The sequence below is a fragment of the Myotis lucifugus genome, unplaced genomic scaffold (assembly GCF_000147115.1).
Source record: "Myotis lucifugus unplaced genomic scaffold, Myoluc2.0 scaffold_87, whole genome shotgun sequence".
Taxonomy (NCBI): Eukaryota; Metazoa; Chordata; class Mammalia; order Chiroptera; family Vespertilionidae; genus Myotis; species Myotis lucifugus.
In genome coordinates this window covers 4,674,769-4,685,016 of record NW_005871135.1, presented here as the reverse complement: position 1 = coordinate 4,685,016, position 10,248 = coordinate 4,674,769, and the positions used below count along the sequence as shown (strand labels likewise).

The 10,248-nt window shown below is 40.5% G+C and overlaps 1 protein-coding gene and 1 pseudogene across 1 annotated transcript; one reads left to right on the top strand and one right to left on the bottom strand.

The window, feature by feature from the left end:
- Positions 1–3,028: 3,028 nt before the first annotated feature.
- LOC102429201 (olfactory receptor 1J4-like) lies at positions 3,029–3,964 on the bottom strand. Its single transcript, XM_023755970.1, has one exon. The coding sequence runs from the start codon at positions 3,962–3,964 to the stop codon at positions 3,029–3,031; it is 936 nt and encodes a 311-aa protein (XP_023611738.1).
- Positions 3,965–5,786: 1,822 nt separating this feature from the next.
- Positions 5,787–9,864, top strand: LOC102428901 (annotated as a pseudogene).
- The last annotated feature ends 384 nt before the right edge of the window (positions 9,865–10,248 follow it).

The window sequence follows — 10,248 nt, the reverse complement described above, 5'->3', positions numbered from 1 at the left end:
GTTTATTTGAGATTATTCTTCCTTTTTGAGGTAGACCAGTAATGCTATGAACTTCTCTCTCAGGACTGCTTTTGCTATATCCCATAGATTTTGGGTTTTGTGTTCTCATTTTGTTTGTTTCAGATAATTTTTTATTTCTTCCTTGATCTCATTCGTAACCCATTCATTGTTTAATAACATGCTGTTTGGCCTCCATGTGTTTGAATATTTTTGAGAGTTTTTTTTTTTATCACTGTGGTTGATATTTAGTTTCATACCATTGTTATCCGAGAAGATGCTTGATATGATTGCAATCATCTTGAATTATTAAGACTTATTTTGTGTCCTCACATGTGGTCTATCTTTGAACATGTTTCCTGTGTACTGGAAAATAATGTATATTCTGCTGTTTTGGGGTAAAATGTTGTGTAAATATCAATTAAATCCATCCAATCTAGTTTGTTGTTTAAGGTCGCTTTTTTTCTTCTGGATTTTTGTCTGAAACATCTATCCAGTGATGATAGATCTTAATCTATCCAGTTAAGGTCCCCTACTATGACTGTCAATCTCTCCCTAAAAGTCCACCAAGAATTTCTTTATATAGTTAGTTGCTCCTGCATTAGGTGCATATATGTTTACAAGGGTTATAACCCCTTGTTGGATCAATCCCTTTAGTAGTATGTAGTGACCTTCTTTGTCTCTTGTTATGGCCTTTGTTTTGAAGTCTATTTTGTCAGATATAAGTATTGCTACCACAGTGGGTTGTTTGTTTGTTTCCATTGCATGGATTATTTTTTTCACATCACTTCACTTACAACCTGTGTGAATCTTTTGTTCTGAGGTGGGTCTCTTATAGACAGCATATATGTGGCTCATGTTTTCGTATCCTTTCAGCTACCCTATGTCTTTTTTTAACATAAGATTATTAACATCTTTATTTATTTTTAAATACTTCTTTATTGTTGAAAGTATTATATACATTCCCCTTTTTCCCCCATTGACTCCGTCCAGCCCTCCCCCGAACCCCCCTAGCTTCCCCCCGCCCCCTGCTCCAGTCCTTCACTATCCTATTACCTGTGTCCATGGGTAATGCATATATGTATACAATGTCTTTGGTTGATTACCTCCCATGCAACCACCCTCTCTATACCCTATGTCTTTGGATTGGAGCAAATAATCCATTTACATTTAAGGTATTATTGATAGCTACTTGTTTCTTGCCATTTTTTTTTTACCTATGTTCCTCTCTACAATATATATTTTCTTCTTCTTAAAGCAGTCCCTTTAACATTTATTGAAGTGCTGGTTTGGTGGTAATGAATAAAGACTGGGAAGTCTTTATTTTGCTCTCCCTGGAATAGTGTGGTCCAAATCTCCCCAGTGGACAGAATCCCCACTGATTCCCAACACCAGATGCTCCACAGGCCTCTCCTCACGTCTCTGTTGCTCTGGGTTGGGATCCCTGCGTGGGGTTGAGACCTGATGCTTCTAGGGGGAGGGAGCTCCATGCCTGTGATATCCCGCTGGCTTTTCAGCACAACCACACATTTATGCGGAGGCTCTCCCTTTTACCACCTTCCACCCTCCTATCACCCCCCCCCCACGTGATTTCTACTGTACTCTTTGGTTATAAGTTTTCATGTTAGCTATGCTTGTATTGTTTTTCAAATTGATTGCTCTGCAATTTAGTTGCAAATCTGGTTTGGGACTGGGAGCTAGTAGGTGCAGCTTTCAGCTAATCTGCAGATATCTTGAAATCTCTAGTGTTTTAATCCTTGATCAGGTGGCTAAGGTGGTGTCTGCCAAGTTCTCTACAGAAAAGTCACAATTTTCTTCCAGTTAATATTTTACCTTATAATTAATGGGTATCATTTGGGTAGATATCTTGATATTATGTAAGCATAACTTTTTCCTTATTAAAACTTCACCCACTATAGTTAACATCCATTGGTAATTCTTATATGACAAAATTATTGAAAACGTTGAGGCCAAATGGTGATTCTTATAATTCTATCATACCTTTCTTGTTTATTAGTTGTATTCCCCTATATGAAAACACTTACCCTCATTCCTTAGTCATTGGTTTTTTATTTATTCATTTATATCATTATGGAATCATGGATTCTTATTCTCTGAGTGATAATCCATTACCATGGTTACTCATTTTGAGCTTTGGGTGTGTGTACTCATAGGATGTAGATCAGGACTGAGACAGAAAGAATGGGGAATAGCCCTGGCTGGTGTTGCTAAGTGGTTACAGCTTCAGCCTGCACACTGAATGGTTGCGGGTTCAATTCCAGGTCATGGACATCTTTATTACCTATACTACACTAGTATCTACATCTGTATCTGTATTTATATGTGTATATGTACTTATACTCGTATGATAAGTAGATGAGGTGTTAAGGTAGGACCCATTACTAGAAAAATTTTCCTAATTATAAATGAAGTGGTATGCTGTTAAAAACATTTTTGAAAAGTCTCTAAATTTTTAACAGCCTTGCTTTGTAGCACATACCAATTTTCATATGTAATTACTCATCATGGCTGATTGCAGTCTGCCAACATGATGTAATTGATTGTGCAGTGGGAAGAGATGTGCACAATCAGCTTTAAGCCAACTAAACCCATCATAAAGGAATTAGTTCAAAAGTAAATAAATAAATAAATAAATAAATAAATAAAGTTCATCAAGGCAGAATAAGATGCTTAATAAGTGAGTCTTGTATAACACTAAAATAAATACGTAAGCAAAAATGAAATATAGCAAAACAGAAAGAGGCAAATCCACAAATTATAAATGTGCAACATGTTCTACATAGGGTTTTGCATATTTCTTATAAGAGATGATAAACAAATGAAAAACATCAATTAGAAATAATGAATTATTAACCATCCAGGTAGCAAACATGACCTAGTTGACATATTAACAACACTTGTACCAGACAACAGAATTCATGTTCTATTAAAGTTATATGGAGATGTTGATCATACAATAATTTTATATCTATCTCACTGTGCTTCTGACAGCATCAAGTGGATTTTGTGATTACCAGTTAAAGAACTTAACCCTATTGACATACATCTCTAAGGCCAGTTTTATATCTCTGTTCCTCAGGCTGTAGATGAAGGGGTTCAGCATGGGGGTAACTACTGTATACATGACAGAAGCAATTATGTCTTTTGAACCCCATGATGAGGAGAAAAAGTAAACACCTGCAGCTGTCCCATAGTATAAAAACACCACAGAGAGATGGGAGCCACAGGTGGAAAAGGCTTTATAGAGTCTCTTAGTGGAGGGCACCCTCAGGATGATGGTTCCTATGCGGATATAAGAGCCCAAAATTACACAAAAAGGCAGGAAGAAAATCATTCCTCCCTCTGTAAATAGGACCAGCTCATTGAGGGAGATGTCTGAGCAGCTCAGCTTCAGGAGAGCAGCCAAGTCACAGAAGAAGTGGGAGATGATATTATTGGCACCAAAGGACAGTCGGACCAATAGGAGAGTGTGCAACAAATCATGGGCACAGGAGAGAACCCAGGAGCCAGCCACCAGCAGCACACACAGCCCCTCCCTCATGATGGTGGTGTAGTGTAGAGGGTGACAGATGGCCACGTACCTGTCATATGCCATCAGAGCCAGAAGAAAATTGTCAAGACCAACAAAAAGTATGAAGAAATACATCTGAGAAATGCATCCCACATAGGAGATGGATTGTTGCCGAGTCTGCATGTTCATGAGCATCTTTGGGACAATAACAGAGGAGAGAGAAATGTCAGAGAAGGCCAAGTGGCTGAGGAAGAAGTACATGGGCGTGTGCAGGCGAGAGTCCAGCCTGATGAGCAGGATGATGAGCAGGTTGCCCAGCACCGTGGTCAGGTACATGCCCAGGAACAGGGTGAAGAACACGCCCTGCTGCCCTGGCGGGATGGGGAGCCCCAGGAGGAGGAAGTGGGACACGCTGCTCTGGTTCTCAGGCCTCATGCTGCTCTTCTGTCTGCTGGGGATGAAGATGGTGTGGGAAATCAGGAACCTAAGGAGGGTGACCAGAACCATCACATCTAATATTGTCATTCTCTGGGAAAACCATTCATTTTAAATACTTCCATATTAATTTCTCACACCTGTGTATGTATGCATCTTCCCTCTCTCCCAGTCTGGCTCCAGGAACAGATTGAGCCCCTAAAGTAGTCAACAGGACCTCGTCACACAGTAGCAAGAAGAGGTTCTCTGTTTTATTCAACCATTACTTTTAACATCAAGTCTGTGTCAGGACCTCTTCTAAGGATTGAGATGCAGCAGTGAACAGGAAACGCAAGGAGCCCACTTCTATGAGATTAGATCTACATGAGCATGGAGGGATCATTTCTACACCAGTACAGAGCCAAACCCTAATAATTCACTGTGGCAGAAACAGAAAATGAGCCCTGGAAACTGGTATCAGTTATTAGTGTCTTAAAATAAAGTGAGAATTCAGGGCTTCCTGGAGCATTTTCACACCCCTCCTGTGAATCTGCCGGGTCTCACTCACCCACAGCTGTAAACTCAGGGACATTCTCAAATGGGTGGCCTTTTAAAACTACTTGATGCCAGAATAGCTCAAAAAACAAAAAATAGTGCACAAACTATCTTTCATAATATGGTTGAACATTTAGTACAACATTTGCATATTGGCCTAAGGACCTACCTACATTTCCTAATTAAATCCACATGTCAAACTTACATTCCCTGATTTTAATACCTTATCCCAGCTGCACTAAGAATTTGTGTTCTTTCACCTTTTTTAGTTTTTAAGAAGTAGAAACATAAATGATAAAAATTCTCTAGGCACACAGCAATGCAGTAGGGACACAGCCGTGGGCAAACTACGGCCCGTGAGCCGGATCCGGCCCGTTTGAAATGAATAAAACTAAAAAAAAAAAAAGACCATACCCTTTTATGTAATGATGTTTACTTTGAGTTTATATTAGTTCACACAAACACTCCATCCATGCTTTTGTTCCGGCCCTCCGGTCCAGTTTAAGAACCCATTGTGGCCCTCAAGTCAAAAAGTTTGCCCACCCCTGGAGAAGGACACACACACGTGTGCATAGCTGTATGTATAATATATGTAATATGTAATGTATAAAACTTGATATGTGTATTATCATTTTTTAGGTAATAAAAATTACCAAGTATTAGCTACTTCATGGGGTTCCATCTAATGTATCTTTGTGATCAGAACCCACATTCTGAACCATTACACAGGGAAACATCCTTTTTCTTGCTTATGGGAGACCAGCAAATGTATTACATTAGAGCTGTGATGACTCAAAGTTGTCCAAAATTCTGAAACATCTTACATGATAATTTCATTCCTTTATATTTATATACCTTCCAACTGACAATAAATTCTCAAATATATTAACTTTATGTACACAATAACTGTTTACTAAGAGCCTCTGTAAGATTCACAATAGAAGTGTAATTCTTTTCATTTTATAGATAGGAAAACTAAGACCAAAATTTAAGTAACTTTCCCAAGGTCTCTGCACTATTTGATGGTGAATCAGCCAATAACCTCACACAGCATGATGCCTGCAGGTTATTTCCCTGGGATGTTTAATAAAAGTAAAGCGGAGGAAAGGAAAATTTAAAAAATAAATGAGAAAAACAAACAAAAAAACAAAGAAAAACATTTAAAAAAGAAAAAAATGTAAAGAAGAAGTTGCAATATCTGAGGGGCTGTCACACTCTGGTACGTGGAAAGGAGAGCAGATTTGTTTCAAGAAACTGGGAGTTGCTTAGAGAGTGGCTATCTCAGCTAATGGTGCCAGAGCGGGGACAGGTAAGGACATACTTGAGTTCTGACACCCATAAACACACACACACACACACACACTGCTGAGCTGAGGATTCCAGTCACCTGTGACCACGTTCCCGTCCTCAGGGAAGAATAGTCAATATGTGGTTCTGTTCAAAAACACTTGTCTACATACATACAAATCATAAGTAACACAGTAAGTGAAACATACACAACACACGATGATGGACCACTCACCCACAATAATAATAACACACCTGACTCATGGACTCAGCTGGTAACACTCAACTCACCACATATACATAACTCAAGCGCTGTACACACATCACCAAAAGCACACAAGACCGCTATTAGAAAATCTTACAAGAGCCTGGCCAGTGTTGCTCAGTGGTTGAGTATCGACCTATCAACCAGGAGGTCACGAATCGATTCTGATCAGGATACATGCCTGGTCTGTGGGTTCAATCTCTAGTGGGTTGTGTGCAGGAGGCAGCTGATCAATGATTCTGTCTCATCAAACATAGAGACATATGTTTCTATGTCTCTCTCCCTCTCTCTTCTCTGAAATCAATAAAAAATATTTTTGTAAAAAGTCACAAGAAACACGTACCACAGCACATATGCACACCCAGCCACATACTCACCACAACAAGTAGCACACACCCTCCTATTACTGAGAGGCAGGCTTCCACACTTCTGACCATCCCTTTCCAGGGGAAGGGTGTCTACTTGGTGCAGTTAAGCCTATTCAGTCACAGGCAGTCATTAACCAGCAACAACACCCAATCACCTGGTCACATACACATGGTCACATACACACAGAGAAAATCAAACAACACCCCTTCCAGCGCTCACACACGAGTGTGTCACCCACAGCACAGCTCCCATGTGCACCAGTACATGCTGCTGAGCAGAGGTGTGAGCCCTCTCTGACCTGACCTTGGTACCTGGTGAGGTCGGGCGTCTTCCTGTCCAGCAGCAGAGACAACAGTTTCACTCCCGACGCTCAGCTGTGATGCCAGTGTTTATGATGACAGCCATGAATCAGGAGTCCCTCACCACACGCCAAGAAGTGACAACTTGTTCTACATGCATGAAAACAGGACTTTGAGTCAGATACATAGCTCCCACAGACACACACACTTACACATGCAACTATTAAATACCAGGTACACAAGCATATAAAATACATGCGGACACACACAGACAAATTCATGGACTCAGAGTCTCACTCATGAACCCACTAGCACACAGGCAGATCAAGGGCTAAGTGCAGATTTCCAGCTCCTCTCACCTGGGCTCCTCATTGGTGAGTTCAGACACCTTCTGCTCCAGACTGTCGCCCATCTCCTCAGGTTTTCTTCAGGAGACCTAATATCTAGACACACAGAAGAAATCTGGGGCCTTGGCACTTCTACTGACTTTCCTTTTCCTTAACCAGCTCCAGAGAAATGAGTCCACAGATGACACTTAAATACTAATGAGAAACTGCAACCAAGTCCCCAAGCTTGTGGCTGATTTCTGACTGCCCTTTGGAAGCTGTGTGTCCAAGAGCCAGAGGGACTGGAGTCCTAGGGGACAGTGTTCCTGATTCCGGTCATGCCCTGGACTGCTTTGTTCTTGGGCATTGCTCCAGCTGGGACAAAGGATTTTTCAACTTAACGTTTTAAATAATTTTAAACATAGAGAAAAATTGTAAAATGCCACATAGGTTTGGAGAAAAGTGGGTTTCCAGTTGTGAGTATGCAAAACACAGAGTTTATTATTTATTATTATTGTATTATTTTTCATGGTAACCTACACACAGAGAAAACCAAACACGCTCTCCATCTCTCTAAACATACTTTTGCCCTAACCTATAATTGGTAATGTAGTGTCTGCCAGGTTATCTACTGGATATTTACTATTTTTTTCAGTTACTATTCTAACTTTGTAATTAGTAGATATCATTTGAGTAGATATTTTGATACTATACAAATATAACATTTCCTTTACTAAAATTTCAACTCACTATATTTGACATCCATTGGTGATTCTTGTAGTAGAAAATTATTGCAAATGTTGTTGCCAAATTGTGATATTATAATTCCACTAGAGGCCCAGTGCATGAAATGTGTGCACTGGTAGGGTTCCTAGCAGCTGCCGGCTGCCAGCTGGGTCCTCCCTCCTTTCCCCTGGTCACCTGCCACCGCCACCCACCAGGCCCTCCCTCTCTTCCCCCCACTGGTCCTGCCCCCTGGTTGAACTGCAGGCCAAACTCTCTGTGGAGGGGACAATTTGCATACTACACTTTTATTATACAAGATTATTTCTTCTAGATTTATAACTTGTATTCTCTTATTAGAAGAAAATTACTCTTTTTCCCTCTCATTCGTTTACTTTTATTGCTTAGAGTATTACATATATCTCCTTTTTCCCCCCTTGACAATCCCCCAGCCTCACCACCCCCCAGTGTCTTATGTCCATTGGTTATGCTTATATACATGCATAAAAGTCCTTCAGTTGATCTCTTACCCACCCCCCACCCCCGCTCCCCAACCCTCCCCAGCCTTCGGCTGTAGTTTGACAGTCTGTTCTATGCTGCTCTGCCTCTGTATCTGTTTTTGTTCATCAGTTTATAATGGTCCTTATTATCCATAAATGAGTGAGATCATGTGGTATTTTTCTTTCATTGACTGGCTTATTTCACTTAGCATAATGCTCTCCAGTTCCATCCATGCTATTGCAAATGGTAAGAATTCCTTCCTTTTTACAGCAGCATAGTATTCCATTGTGTAGATGTACCAGTTTTCTAATCCATTCATCTACTGATGGGCACTTAGGCTGTTTCCAAATCTTAGCTATGGTGAATTGTGCTGCTATGAACAGGGGTGCATATATCCTTTCTGATTGGTGTTTCTGGTTTCTTGGGATATATTCCTAGAAGTGGGATCACTGGGTCAAATGGGAGTTCCATTTTTAACTTTTTGAGGAAACTCCATACTGTCTTCCATAGTGGCTGCACCAGTCTGCATTCTTCATTAGTTTTTTATTTATTCATTTATGTCATTATGGACTTTTATAGGCACCCACACTCCTGGATGTTATGAGGTTGTATGTAGCATAAACACTTTGTAATATTGATTGATTACATGTAAGACAAGTCAAAAAAAATTCCTAGTGAAGAAGCACAAAATTTGGTGGAGTTCACAGATGAAGAGGGATACGGGCGTTATCTGGATCTCCATGACTGTTATCTCAAATACATTAACCTGAAGGCCTCTGAGAAGCTGGATTATATCACATACCCGTCTATCTTTGACCAGTTATTTGACATTCCTAAAGAAAGGAAGAATGCAGAGTACAAGAGATACTTGGAGATGCTGCTTGAGTACCTTCAGGATTACAAAGATAGAGTGAAGCCCCTCCAAGATCAGAATGAACTTTTTGGGAAGATTCAAAATGACTTTGAGAAGAAGTGGGAGAATGGTACCTTTCCCGGATGGCCGAAAGAGACAAGCAGTGCCCTGACACATGCTGGAGCCCATCTTGACCTCTCTGCTTTCTCCTCCTGGGAGGAGTTGGCCTCCCTTGGTCTGGACAGATTGAAATCTGCACTCTTAGCTTTAGGTCTGAAGTGTGGCAGGACCCTAGAGGAGCGAGCCCAGAGGCTATTAAGCACCAAAGGGAAGTCCCTGGAGGCTTGGACACCTCCCTGTTCGCCAAAAATCCCAAGTCAAAGGGCACCAAACGAGATACTGAGAGGAACAAAGACATTGCTTTCCTTGAAGCCTAGATCTACGAATATGTGGAGATTCTTGGGGAACAGCGACATCTCACTCATGAAAATGTCCAACGCAAACAGGCAAGGACAGGAGAAGAGCGAGAAGAAGAAGAGGAAGAGCAGATCAGTGAGAGTGAAAGTGAAGATGAAGAGAACGAGATCATTTACAACCCCAGAAACCTGCCCCTGGGCTGGGGCAGCAAACCCATTCCCTACTGGTTGTACAGACTCCACAGCCTAAACATCAACTACAACTGGGAGATCTGTGAAAACTACACCTACCGAGGCCCCAAAAATTTGGGTAATGAAGAAAGATGAGAGAGAGGTGTATATGGATTTAGAGCAGGGGATTGGAAATTAGATATATAAGTAGGGTGAAACTTAAACAGGGGGTAAAAAGAAGGAATAGGGAAAATCTACAGCAGGAATGGGGTAAGAGAAAGAGGACAACAAAAGGGGAAAAGTGAGGGAGAGAGTTTTGGCATAAAGGTAAAGTTGAGGTAGAGAAAAATGATGCCAACGGAAAGATGAAAATAGAATATAGAACACTAATTCCAAAATAAAACAAAGAAAAAATAAAATGACACTTTAAAAAAAGGTAAAATGGTAGTAGTAGTAATACTGGTAAAAAATAAAAATGTAGTAATTAAAAAGGTAAAATCAGGTGATGAAAAAAGAAAAAATTAGTTTCTTCATTAAAGG

Coding starts and splice junctions, on each gene's coding strand:
- LOC102429201 (XM_023755970.1), bottom strand. CDS start 3,964: ATGAGGCCTGAGAACCAGAGCAGCGTGTCCCACTTCCTCCTCCTGGGG.